At 44.1% G+C, this 14,535-nt stretch overlaps 1 protein-coding gene across 3 annotated transcripts in view; it reads right to left on the bottom strand.

The window, feature by feature from the left end:
• Positions 1–14,535, bottom strand: part of HIPK3 (homeodomain interacting protein kinase 3) — a 161,394-nt gene that overhangs the window by 28,370 nt on the left and 118,489 nt on the right. For all 3 annotated transcript variants that reach the window (XM_075927814.1, XM_075927816.1, XM_075927817.1), the window contains exons 4-7: positions 5,820–5,939; positions 5,110–5,196; positions 1,897–2,081; positions 462–621 (exon numbers count right to left, since the gene is read on the bottom strand). In XM_075927814.1, the coding sequence (XP_075783929.1) occupies positions 462–621; positions 1,897–2,081; positions 5,110–5,196; positions 5,820–5,939 (552 nt within the window). The remainder of the gene's footprint in view (positions 1–461; positions 622–1,896; positions 2,082–5,109; positions 5,197–5,819; positions 5,940–14,535) is intronic.

Here is a 14,535-nt window from a genome sequence, read left to right as displayed (position 1 = left end):
GGCTGGCGGAGGGGGGAAGAGAAGGATAAGGGATCAGGTCTGGCATGGCCACAGCCCAGCCCTCCCTGGTGGCTGGGGGGGAGAGCCTGGGTTTCCTAACCCCCCCCCCCCCCCCCCGTGAGAGGGAGGTTGGCGAGCACAGTGAGCAGGGGGCACAGCCCCCTAGTAATTAATAATAATTCCACTGGAATTAAAGTTTCAAAACATTTCAGATGAAGAAATGTCATTAGACCACAGGAGGGCACTCTACTAAAGCAACTACTTTCAGGATGACAACTCAGAACCTCTGTTTTTATTTGAAATCAGGCTTATAAAACTAACTTTTCTCAAACTGAACAACACTAGAAAGGAGGAACAAAATGCATATAAGATTTTGCAGCTACTATCAATTATTTCTGGATCATATTTTGAAATCAAAATGAGAAACTAAATTAATAGACTTAATAGCCAAAAATTCTTACCTGACTCCTCACTGTGCCAATTTTGGTGAAGTTTGCAGTCAAATTAGCAGCACTACCTGAGGCAACTGGTCTCATAAATGGTGTTTTATTGCAATTACTTATGTCATACGAGTTAGATCTGTATTTGCAGACATCCATGATATGAAAACAAGACTTCACTCTGTTAGAAGAAAAGAATTAAGTTAATTAAAAGAGTTTTAATTAAAATTTTCCATTTTAAAAAGTACAAAGTCATTCCACTGGAGGAAGGAGAAATGTTTCTGAAAATACAACTGCAAGATTAACATAATTCTGCATCTTGGTAGTGGGGTAGACAAAATTACCCTTTAGGTCCCTTCAAAACCTATGGGGCTGTGTCTAGACTGGCATGATTTTCGGGAAATGCTTTTAACGGAAAAGTTTTCCATTAAAAGCATTTTCGGAAAAGAGCGTCTAGATCGGCACTGACACTTTTCCACAAAAGCACTTTTTGCGGAAAAGCATCTGTGCCAATCTAGATGCATTTTTCCGCAAAAAAGCCCTGATCGCCATTTTTGCGATTGGGGCTTTTTTGCGGAAAACAAATCTGAGCTGTCTACACTGGCCCTTTTGCGCAAAAGGACTTTTGCCTGAACGGGATCAGCATAGTATTTCCGCAAGAACACTGACAATCTTACATGAGATCGTCAGTGCTTTTGCGGAAATTCAAGCGGCCAGTGTAGACAGCTGGCAAGTTTTTCCGGAAAAGCGACTGATTTTCTGGAAAAACTGGCCAGTCTAGACACAGCCATGGCTGTATAAAGCAAGATACTGTTAGAATTATGCTTATGGGCATCACTTATCTGAAATCCCAAAAGTCTTATAATTATTGATAAATGAATTAAATCTGTGTCTTGTTATCAAGATAAACTATAATTATGTTCTACTTGTAGTATCTAACAATATTGCTGAATTTCTGCTAATAACTGATGTATATACTAAAGAAGCTGGGTTAGACAGACGGAAAGTTTTGTCCTTCCTTCAACTTCTGTGTTGCTCAAGTATCTATTTCCAGCACTGTAAAAATACTTTAATTGGGCCTGAGAATTAGTACCTGATTCTGTCAAGTTCTGAACACCATTTGTATGAAAATAAAAGGTACTTAGTTCTGTTCAAAATCATGCCCTAGCACTATTATTTCAGTGTGGGTAATTTTGTATTCTAGGATCTTAACATACTTACAACATCCTATACATTTTAAGCAACACTATATCAACACGCACACCATTTGTATACAAGTAATGCATATGATCACACAATAAACTGTCTAATATGTATAACTTATGAAAGGCAACTATAATTTATCAGGTCCAAAGATTTTTAGTAATAATTGAGTCTTTATTATGCATGTCAATCTGACTATAACACTGTACTGTAGGTCTAATGCAATACTGCTTTATTAATGTATATAACATACTGGTTGCTATGTGGAAAATCTAGGAGATGCTTCATGGTAACAAACGGATGGTTCAGTGTCTCAGCTGGAGTAATTCTTAAATCAGCATCAATCAGCAACATTTTCTTCAACAGACTCACAAATTCTTTTCTATCTGCCTTCTCTGCCAATAGGTCACTTCCTTCCAAATCCATCACCATGTTCACCTGGCATGGAAGAATTAAAAAAAAAATCAGATAAAACCAAACATGTATCTTTTACTTCCTTTTAGGGATGTAAAATCCCATTTAATAAGGGGGAGTGGGTGGGCCCAGAGCCGCTCTTCCTCAAAAAATGAGGTTTATGCGGCTTTTCGATAAAGGGGGAGAGGTACAAGTGTCCTCTTTCGATTAGTAATAGAAAAATCCTGGTCGGGGGTCAGAAGGTGTTTCTGTGTGGATTTGTTCCCGAGTAGCTGTATTAGTCTAACACGGCTACATTTCTATCTGCTTCCCAAGATCCATAAACCTGGACACCCCGGACACCCCATCATCTCTGGGATTGGCACACTCACTACTGGTCTATCCAGCTATGTAGACTCTCTCCTCAAACCCTACGCAACCAACACCCACAGCTATCTCCGAGACACTACTGACTTCCTAAGGAAACTACAAAACATCGATAACCTCCCCAATAACACCATCCTTGCCACCATGGATGTAGAAGCACTATACACCAACATCCCACATGAAGACGGATTACAAGCTATTCGAAACATTATCCCAGATGACACCACTGCCAACCTGATAGCAGACCTATGTAACTTTGTTCTCACCCACAAATATTTCCAGTTTGAGAACAACTTATACCTCCAGATCACCGGCACAGCCATGGGTACACGCATGGCCCCACAGTATGCTAATATCTTTATGGCTGTCCTAGAACAACGTTTCCTCAACTCCCGTCCCCTTTTACCCCTTCTCTACTTACGCTACATCAATGACATATTTATGATCTGGGTGCATGGCCAAGAAACACTGGAGACATTCCACAGAGACTTCAACAACCTACACCCCAACATTAACCTCAGCCTGGACCATTCCACACGAGAGATCCATTTCCTGGACACCACAGTAGAAATCAACAATGGAAAATTAGACACCACCCTCTACAGAAAACCCACTGACTCATACAGTTACCTACATGCTTCCAGCTCCCATCCAGCACACACCATACGATCCATCATCTATAGCCAAGCCATTGGATACAACCGCATCTGCTCTAATCCCACTGACAGAGACCAGAAACTTCAGGATCTCTACCAAGCATTTATAAACCTCAACTACCCACCCGGAGAAATAAAAAAGCAAATTGAAAGAGCCAAACGAATACCTAGAAACCATCTACTACAAGACAGACCCAAGAAAATCAACAATAGAACACCACTTGTCATCACCTACAGCTCCCAACTTAAACCTGTCCAACACATTATCAATAAATTACAGCCTATACTGGAACAGGACACTAAACTCCAAGAAGCTCTGGGAGACAGACCCATAGTCTCCTATAGACAACCACCTAACCTCAAGATGATTCTTACCAACAACCACAGGACATACCACACTAATACCAACTCTGGTACTTTCCCTTGCAACAAACCCCGTTGCCAGCTTTGTCCACATATCCATATATTCATTCTGCTGACACCATTATTGGGCCTAACCGAGTTATAAGATCAAGAATACATATTCCTGCACATCCAGAAATATAATCTATGCTATCATGTGCCGAAAGTGTCCGTCTGCTATGTACATTGGACAAATGTCTCAGACACTTCACCAAAGAATCAATACCCACAAAACAGACAGACAGGATCACAAAGAAAAAACAGTTTCTTGCCATTTCAACCAGAAAGGACACTGTTTCAATGACCTAATCACATGCATCCTACTTCAGAAGACTTTTAAATCTGCACTTGAAAGGGAATCCTCTGAACTGGCATTCATGCTAAAATTTGACACTCTCCACGGGGGGCTGAACAAAGACCCCAACTACCTTACCCATTATAAAGATAGCTTCCCCAATTATCACCTCTAATACCATTAACTCAGAGACATCTACCCTTCCCCACCTCTAATATCATTAACTCACAGACATTTACCTTCCTTTCCTCCCCCCCCCGCATCCCCCTTCTGTTCTGAAATGTGATTTGTCCTTTTCATATGTGTTCATTTTTTTTAATTGTATCCTTTGGTATATATGGTTGTGACTATTTTCTTCCACTATTTGATCTGAGGAAGGGGGTCTGGCCCACGAAAGCTCATCATCTAATAAACCATCTTGTTAGTCTTTAAAGTGCTACATAGTCCTGTATTCTCTTTTGATTGTTACTAGTAGTCTAGATGAGCCCTCAGAGCAATTAGGGAATGCATGTGCCTGACAAATGGGAGCAAAAGAGATTCTCTGGCTGCTTCCATGCCATTGGAAGTCTACAGACATGGTTGAATCTCTCTTCAGCTTTCAAAACTAAACAGATTTTGCCTACATCTGAGAAGAGAGGAATAAAAGATTAAAAGTATCAAAATCCAGCAAGTTAGGACCTCTTACTTAATTTTGCTTGAAGGTGGAAAATACTAAATAAATGTTAAGTATTATTAATTTTTTAAGGTCAAGCTGTGAGAACAGAGTTAGTACAAGACGACAACTCTGTATAGTACCACCAGTCCTGAAATGGAACTGAATACATCCTCAGGAGGATGTCAAAAGAAGCAGGGGGGGGGATTTCCTTTTATTAGTGATCAAGACATATAAAGCAGTAGAAATAGAAGCATGAATTTTAGTTACAAACAAAACTGTTTGGGAAGCAGTCAGTTTCCTTTAGAGAAAAGATGAAGACAAATGATACTTCTACTATAGACAAAACTAGATGAAAGAATAATTTTGCCTGGATTGGCAGATGTAGTAGTAGAATATGGGATATGCTGCACAATATTTAAGATCTTTTTTTCCAGGACAAATGTAACAGTATAACAACCATACAACAACAAAGGAAGACAAGATCCATGCATCAAGGAAACTAAATAGATAGGCAGAGATGGATAGTTTGCCCAGAAGCAGAATAGGAAAGTATGGATGAACGGACGATATTCCTAGAATGTACTCTAATTCACAATAGGTAACTGATAAATTTCAAAATAAATCATTGTGCAGCTCTCAGCTGTATTCCTTGCAAAGGAAAAATACTTCAATACTCACATGCACTACATCATCCAAACTGTTGAAAATATACTTTCTGGCCTCTTTAGACTTCATTCCTGTCTCTGTCTCATGCTCTTCTAGTGTCTTAAAGGAGAAAAAAACAACTTACACCAATTAAAAGGACACTGTCAGTATAAATATTTACTGCTAGTAATCAGAATTTGGATAACTGAGGGTATGTCTACACTACCCCGCTAGTTCGAACTAGCGGGGTAATGTAGGCATACTGCACTTGCAAATGAAGCCCGGGATTTGAATTTCCCGGGCTTCATTTGCATAAACTGGGCGCCGCCATTTTTAAATCCCTGCTCGTTCGAACCCCGTGCCGCACGGCTACACACGGCACGAACTAGGTAGTTCGGACTAGGCTTCCTAGTCTGAACTACCGTTACTCCTCGTGGAATGAGGCAGTAGCTTTGTTGATGGGAGAAGATCCTCCCATTGACATAACCCTGTCTATGAGAGGGATTAGCTCAGTACAACTATATTACCTAGGGATGTGGATTTTTCACACCCCCAAACAAGGCAGTTATGTCAATATAGGTATGTACAGCAGAGCTGGCCTAAGACGACTTAGGTAGAAGACATAGGTCTATCTTTTTCCAAATTTGTGAATAGGAATTCCACGTTGTAAATAAGAAACCTTAATATGGCTTTTGCACGTGAGTACATCATACTGGTTTTTTCAATTAATTTATACTTCTTACCTTTAACCTCCAACCAGAATATGGTACATCTGTTTCTCTACAGAAAAATCTTGCAGTTTTTGTTCCCATATTCAACAACTGCTCTCCTGGCAAACCTTGAGTCTGTGAAATGTAACGAATCTGGGGGAGAAAAAAGAAGGTACCCAATTTTCTCTTTTAAAATCATTATCTAGAAAGATAGAAACTTGCACTTTAACATTTCCCACACTAAAAACCCCAAAGAAGACTGAAAACATGCAAACAATTATTACGTAAGAGAGGAATAGCACTTCAGTTTTGTACTACTCTCTCCACCTCTTAGCAGGAGAAACCCCTAAATATCTAAGAATCGGAACTGGTGTTCCGACACAAGCACACCATTTTGGTCAACAATTAGTTTAATTATTACTCACCAGTTCAAAACTTCTGCAAACTCTGTTCTAATCATGACTCCATATACATGTAATGCTCTCTAGGAGCTCTTCGACTGTCACCCTCTGTCTCTCATATGAGGACCTAAATTTACTATAATAGGACCTGATCCAACGTCGGTTTAGAACAATGAGAGTATCACTCTTGATGTCAGTGGACACTGTATCAGTCTATAACTGTATACCCAAGACATTTTACTGTAATTATCAATGCATTACCACTAGTGCAGAAGGTATGTACATGTTTTCAAAACCGTGATTATTGAGCCACACCATCTTATTATAATCATATCATTTCACAACCATTTTTCTCTACAATTTTAAAAAGTTGGGTCAGAAATATTAAAAAGCATTAAGGATCTGACGTAAAACCTTTAAAAACATAACAGAGTAACCAAGGGAAATACTGATATTTTTACTTTACCTCACACTGCTGTGCACAAATACTGTAAGATCTCAGAACATATGATATGACAGTCAATATGTGAATGGGTACCTGGACCTAACAATTCTCTCATAACACTTTGCATCACTGTATTATTTACACAGATCATGGGTTTTACAGATAAGACACATAAACCAGATTTTCTAGTCAACAAAACCCTGAGACCATTTCTGCTAAGTCTGGAACAGCTGCATTGAGAAAGACGTACACAATACTACATGTGAATATTCATTATTCTAACACATTTTATATATACACACAACTATCAATTCATCACACACTTCTCTGACATTTCCCTGCCTCAAGAGATCTGCATAGTAAGGTTACACAATCCAACATTTCCCCCCCGTCAGTTTAGCACAAGGATTGGCAACCCCTGGCACATGAGCTGATTTTTACTGGCATGCAGAGCAGGGACTCAGCCCCGCTCCTGCCCCGCTCCCTCTCGTGCAGAGGGGACCCGTGCTGCGTCTTGAGCCTCCACCACACAGCTGCAGGCTGGAGCACCAGCTCTGGTTTCCTGCTGGGGGAGGAGGTCAGGAGAGGGGAATGTGTGCGTCCCTGGGGCTGCCTCCTGCTTCGGGAGGGGTTTGGGGCTGGGCGGCTGGCATACATGGCGTGCTGGGGCCCGAGCTGTGCTGACCCTACGAGGAGCCCCTTCCCTAGAGCCCTACTGTGCCCAGCCAGGCTAGAGACAGTCCTGGGTAGCCCCAGGCTCTGCCTGCCCTATCACTGGAGCCGCAGCTTGAAGACAATGGGCTGGGCTGTACAGGGAAGACACTCTGCCTCTCCCTGCCTCTCCTCACCCTAGCATGGCTCCCAGGGGTCTGCAAGTCCCAGTGCTGCTGCCCTGTCAGTGAGTGCGCTGGGGACACAGGGATGTGGGGGCAGGAGAGAGATGAAGGAGGATACGGGGGCAGGATGGAAGGGAACAAGGGTTGCCCTGAGGGGAGTGAGGCTGGAGCAGAGGGAAGATGGGGGGGGGGGGAATACAATTTTATTTAGCAGAGGCTGCACTTTACTCCCCACTTCTTTGCCTCCCTCCCCAACTAGCTATTTGGCTGAATTCTCACCCTCTCAGGTGTGGGGGGGAACACCCAGGCATGAGCCGGGACAGCTGATTCCTGGCTTGCTCTGGGTCCCCTCCACTGCGCACCAGCCTTTTACATGTATTAAGACCAGCCACTTTAAAGGCTTGTGCGCAGTGAGGGGGAACCAGCACGAGCCGGGAATCAGCTGTCCCGGTTCATGCCAGGGTCCCCCTGCCATGTTTCTGCTTCTTAAAAGTATTAAGAGCTGGCTGGCTCTTAATAAATTTAAAAAGCAGAAGTTCAACATCTGGAACTGGGCGTCAGCTGATTCCTGGCTTGCGCCTGGTCCCTGCTACCCCCCTGCCTCCCGTGGGGATGGTGTTGGGGGAACTGGCTTTTCAGCTGGCTCTCCCCCGCATCGGCTCATGCTCATGATAAAGGCAGCGGCACCAATGCTGAGTTTTTGAGTGGACACATGGGGTGAAGCCCAGTTTGCAGGCAATGGAGATGAAGTCTGACGAAGTGCATCACATGGTTTAGGAGGAAAGGTCAAGTTCTGATTGAGGTCCCAGGTTGATTTGTTTTATGAAACTGCCATCAGCATGGCATTTCTTGATAGACAGAGAGGCTTTTGCTGCTGCTGAGTCCATGGCCATTTCTATGAAGTGTATACACCTCGTAGGGTCAAAGTGGACTTTTGTGGTTGATAAATTCACAGAGAAGAGAATGGATGGAGAAGGAATAAGGCTGCCAATGGGGCATCTTTGTATGATCTGTCTGCCAGAAGCCAGTCGCTTAGATATGGGATGAGGTTAAACACACTTCTTCACATACAAGCTGCCATCACTGAAAAGACCTTTGTAAAGATCCTGAGGTGGTGTTGCTAGCCTGAATGGAAGAATGCTCAGCTGGTCATGATTTTGACCATGAAGAAACTTGAGGAACCTTTTGTGGGCCAGATGCATGTATATATGGAAGAGTACATCTTTTATGTGAAGAGAAACCAACTGATTTGCCCTCTTTCAGAGAAGGAAGTATTGATGCCAAAGTGACCATGTAGAATTTTAATTTCTGCACAAGCATATTCAGTTGGCATAGGCCAAAAATTGTTTTCCATCTCCCATTCCTATTGGACACTATGAAGTAAGACGAGTAAAATTGTTTCCCTTGATGTTGAGATGAAACTCTTTCTTTGGCTCATTGCTGTCCCCTTCTTGATGCAGAATTTACTTGTCAAAATGGTCTCTAAAAAGGAACCAGGAAGCAGTTTTATGGGTAGTGGTTGACAAAAACTAGATCAGACTGCGGTAATGAATATTTTTCAGCACCTATCTGTGGTTATTAAAACCCTTCACTTGTGTGCATACCGGGTAAGGTGGTCTCCAAAACACTGCGCAGCAGAATATGACATGACATCAATACAGGGATGTGGCTCTCAAAAGAATTGTCAAAAGACATTCTTTGGTTGTGGATTAGAACGAGATGTGGCAGTGGAGCAGTATACCTGCATCTCTGTACCATCTGTCGTTTTTGTGATGGGTCCTGAGAAAACTGATGGTAAAATGGTAGGTGGTCTTGTATCCTTATTTCTGATGCTTCCTCTCACAAGCAGAGACATAGATGTCCAGAAACATCTAGTACATGACAGTGGGGAAAGAGTCATCCATCTTTTCATCAAATAGGTTAACTGTAGCAAAGGGAAGATTTGGATAGTGCTTTGCAACTCTGTAGGCAAATCCAAAGATTTTGACCATGAATCTCTCCTCAGAAAAGCAGCTATAGCTATCCCTTTGGACACAGTGCCCATAGTATCTAAAACAGCCCGGAGAAAAAAACTAGCTAAAAAGTCCCAGTGTCTTTAATCTCTCCTCATGTGGGACCTGTTCCAAATCCCTAATCATTTTAGTAGTTCTTTTCTGAACCTTTTCTAATGCCAAAATACCTTTTTTGAGATGAAGAGACCACATCTGTATGCAGTATTCAAGATGTGGGCGTACCATGGATTTATATAAGGGCAATAAGATATTCTTCATCTTATTCTCTATCCCTTTTTTAATGATTCCTAACATCCTGTGTGCTTTTTTGACTGCCGCTACACACTGCGCGGGCGTCTTCAGAGAACTATCCACGATGACTCCAAGATCTCTTTCCTGATTAGCTGAAGTTAAATTAGCCTCCATCATATTATATGTATAGTTGGGGTTATTTTTTCCATTACTTTACATTTATCCACATTAAATTTCATTTGCCATTTTGTTGCCCAGTCACTTAGTTTGGTGAGATCTTTTTTAAGTTCTTCACAGTCTGCTTTGGTCTTAGCTACATTGAGTAGTTTAGTATCATCTGCAAACTTTGCCACCCCACTGTTTACCCCTTTCTCCAGATCATTTATGAATATGTTGAATAGGCAGAGACAGGTGCATCCTCGACTATGCGATGCTATTCCAGGAAGGACTGCTAAGCAGGGATGGTGTTCACCTTTTGAGGAGGGGGAACACCGTATTTGGACACAGAATGGCTAACCTAGTGAGGAGGGCTTTAAACTAGGTTTGACGGGGACAGGTGAGCAAAGCCCACAGGTAAGTGGAAAACATGGAGACCTGGGAGATGGGTTGGAAATGGGAGGGAGCATGGGCTACAATGGCAGAGAGAAAGGAGAGGCAGGGCAAAACTGGGAGGCAAGGTCAAATCAGGATCTTAGATGCCAATATACAAATGCGATTAGTATGGGAAATAAGCCGGAAGAACTGGAAGTGCTAATAAATAAGTACAATTATGACATTGTTGGCATCACAGAAACTTGGTGGGATAATACACATGATTGGAATGTTTGTATAGAAGGGTACAGCTTGCTCAGGAAGAAAAGACAGGGAAAAAAGGGAGGAGGTGTTGCCTTATACATTAAAAATGAACACACTTGGAGTGAGGTGGAGATGGACATAGGAGACGGAAGTGTTGAAAGTCTCTGGGGGTATGTCTACACTGCCACCCTAGTTCGAACTAGGGTGACTAATGTAGGCATTTGAAGTTGCAAATGAAGCCCAGGATTTAAATATCCCGGGCTTCATTTGCATCTTGCCGGGCGCCGCCATTTTTAAATCCCCATTAGTGCGGACTCCGTGCCTGCAGCTACACACGGCACGGAGTAGGTAGTTCGAATTAGGCTCTCTAATTCGAACTACTGGCACACCTCGTTCCACGAAGCAGTCATTTAAGGTATCAAGAAATTTTGTCTCTGCATCTCGTCCTGAGGTGATATGTACCCAGTCAATATCGGGATAGTTGAAATCCCCCACTATTATTGAGTTCTTTATTTTGATAGCCTCTCTAATCTCCCTTAGCATTTCATAATCACTATTACTGTCCTGGTCAGGTGGTCAATATAGATCCCTACTGTTATATTTTTATTAGAGCAGGGAATTACTATCCATAGCGATTTTATGGAACATGTTGATTCATTTAAGATTTTTACTTCATTTGATTCTAAATTTTCTTTCACATATAGTGCCACTCCCTCACCTGCACGACCTGTTCTGTCCTTCCGATATATTTTGTACCCTGGAATGATTGTGTCCCATTGATTGTCCTCACTCCACCAGCTGTCTGTGATGCGTATTATATCAGTATCCTCCTTTAGCACGAGGCATTCTAGTTCACCCATCTTATTTTTTAGACTTCTAGCATTTGTGTACAAGCACTTTAAAAACTTGTCACTGTTTATTTGTCTGCCCTTTTCTGATGTGTCAGATTCTTTTTTATGTGAATGTTTTTTGTCTGATCTGGCCCATACTTTATCCTCTTCCATCCTTTCCTCGTGACTAAAACCTAGAGAATCTCTATCAATAGACTCTCCTCTAAGAGACTTCTCTGTCCGATCCACGTGCTCCTCTGCACCAATCAGCTTTCCCCCATCTCTTAGTTTAAAAACTGCTCTGCGACCTTTTTAATATTAAGTACCAGCAGTCTTGATCCACTATGGTTTAGGTGGAGCCCATCCTTCCTGTATAGGCTCCCCCTCTCCCAAAAGTGTCCCCAGTTCCTAATAAATCCAAACCCCTCTTCCCTACACCATCGTCTCATCCACGAATTGAGACTCTGAAGCTCTGCCTGCCTACCTAGCCCTGCGTGTGGATCTGGAAGCATTTCCGAGAATGCCACCATAGAGGTCCTGGATTTCAGTCTCTTTCCTAGCAGCCTCAATTTGGCCTCCAAGACATCTCTCCTATCCTTCCCTACGTCATTGGTACCTACATGTACCACGACCACTGGATCCTCCCCAGTACTACACATAAGTCTATCTAGATGCCTCAGGAGATCTGCAACCTTCACACCAGGCAGGCAAGTCACCATACGGTTCTCCCAGTCATCTCAAACCCTGCTATCTACATTTCTAATGATCGAATCTCCCTTTACTAACAACTGCCTTTTCCTACTGACTGGAGTTTCTTCCCCGAGAGAGGTAACCTCAGTGCAAGACTGGTGTCAAAGGAGAGGTCGTGGATAGAGTTCTGCACCTCCAGAGACATACTTGACAGGAGGAGCTAGGCCGAACACATCGTGGAGATGGCGGAATGCATAGAGTGAGCAGCTGAATCTTTAAACTCCTTGTGGGAACCTTCAGGCAGGGAAGCCTTGAATTTTGTCAGTGCCTGCCAAGTGTTAACTTCGTAGATGGCCAACAAAGCCTGGTGGTTTGCCACCCTCAGCTGAAAGATGGCCAAAGAATAAATCTTTCAACCAAACAAGTCCAAGCATTTGGAGTCTTTATTCTTGGGGTGGGAGCCGGCCCCCTCTGGTGTTCCCTGTAGCTGACCGACTCCACCATGAGGCGTGTTGGTGTAGAGCAGTGGTTCTCAAATTTATTGGCCCATGGCTCATCTGGCTCAAAGCAAACCTTTCCATGGACCACCAGTTGCTAATGGAAACTCGTAGTTAATTACATAACTACTCCTGGGCCATTTTGCTAGTGCTGCAGCTAGGGAGAATGGTTTAATTTAACCAGCAAGAAAGGAAATCTTAATTGAAATTGTTAAACACATTAAGTACTTAAACTTTCTCATATTAGTTTATCAAGCTTCACTTTAAATAAAGTAAAATATTAATTTATGTCCAACACAAAAGGTTTCCATGTTTTCTTTGTTTATGGCAGGGGAGGGGAACCTTTTTGGGTCAGGAGCCACCGACCCACAGAAAAATCAGTTGGGGACCACGCAACTAAGAAACAAGAAACAAAACAAAAACCACCAAAACCCCCCAACCCTCGCTCATGTGGCCCCTCACTGAGACACCTCACTCCTCTGGTGATGCAGCCCCACCAGGGGAAGGAGCGGGGCAGGGAGGACTGAGGTTCAGGGCTTCCCATAGGCCAGATTAACTCTTCTGGAGTTCCAGGGTTAGTGGATTTTGTGGACTCCCCCTAGGATCTGGGGTAGGGACAAAAATGGGAGTTCCCGTGTGTGGGACAGGGCTGCCAGCGAAAGGAATCGGGGGGTAGAATGTGGGAAGGAGGTGGGGTCCAGAAGGGGTGAAAGCGCAAGGTCTGGATAGGAGGTAGGATGCAGAAGCAGGCTTGGAGTAGGGTGTCCAGCCGGCGGCGTGGGGGGAGGAGGAGCTAACAGCAAAGTAAGGTGCAGTGTGTGGCCAGGAGGGAGGGTTCAGAAGCAACAATGGGTATAGGAGCAGGCTGGAAGTAGGGTGTCTGGCCAGGGTGGAAGGTGAGGGTGCAGGAGTCACCTGGGGCTAGGGTATCTGGCTGTGGGGAGGGTGCAGGAGTAGGCTGAGGATGCAAGGTCTTGTTGGGAGGTATGTGAGGGGGCCACAGGTGCGGGGGTCTGGGCACTTACTTGCCATTGCATCCTGCACTGCTCCTAGGCATGTCCTCCTGCTGCTCCCATTGGCCAAGCAGTGGGGAAAGTGTTCCCTCAGTCAGGGGAGGGGTACAGGTAGGGGGAAACACTTTTTGCCCATGAAGTGGATCACACAGCAAGGCTTGGGGCTCTCTCTCCCCCTCTCCTCAGAAGGAAGCCGACACTGGCACTCCAAACTCGTGGGGGGGTGGAAGGCTGGAGCATCAGTGAAGGCTCCCTGCTGCAGGGGAAGTAGAGGGGCTGCGCTCAAGCTGCAGACCATCTGGAATGTGGCTGTGGACCACTAGTGGTCCACGTATCACTGTTTAAGAACCACTGGTGTAGTGGTAGTTGTGGTTCCCTGCCAGGGCAATATACTTCCGCTCAGCCCTCTTGGCTATAAGCAGGATGGAGGAAGGGGTCTGCCAGAGAGTCTTAGCAATTCTGGTGACTCATATGCATATCTGGGGGGACTCCAGAGTGCTGTCCTCTCTCAGACACTGGAGGAGAGCGTGATTGAACTGTGTCAAGTAAAAGGGGGCCAAAAGCAGTTTATCCCTGTGCTGAGGCCCCTGTCTGTGTCAGGGGCAGGGTTACTGGCATGGGCCTTATGCCCTGTGTGGCCTGGAAGGCTTTCAGTGGGAGGGGAAATGAACCTCCAACACCAATGAAGGTGACCTGAAGAGTGCTTTCTGGGCCTTCTCCAGCCTATATGCTGGTTGGTTATCCTTCTTCCCCTTGTCCTCACAAGGGGGCTTGTCTATGCCTGGCCTCCTAGCAGGCCTTTCTGGGCCCCTGGACAACAAACGGTGCTGAGTCATTGACACTGGCGGTGCACTGTGCACCAAGGCACTGATACTTGGTACCGAGTCCAACCGCTGATCTTGCGGAGAAAGGGCAGACTCCATGAAGAGCACTCTGAGATGAATGCTTCACTCTTCAATGGTCCTGGGACAGAAGGACCTGCAGATGTGGCACTTGTCC

The sequence above is a fragment of the Pelodiscus sinensis genome, chromosome 4, assembly GCF_049634645.1.
Source record: "Pelodiscus sinensis isolate JC-2024 chromosome 4, ASM4963464v1, whole genome shotgun sequence".
Classification (NCBI taxonomy): domain Eukaryota; kingdom Metazoa; phylum Chordata; order Testudines; family Trionychidae; genus Pelodiscus; species Pelodiscus sinensis.
Note: the sequence above shows the minus strand (reverse complement) of the source record. Positions and strands in the feature narration are given on the sequence as shown.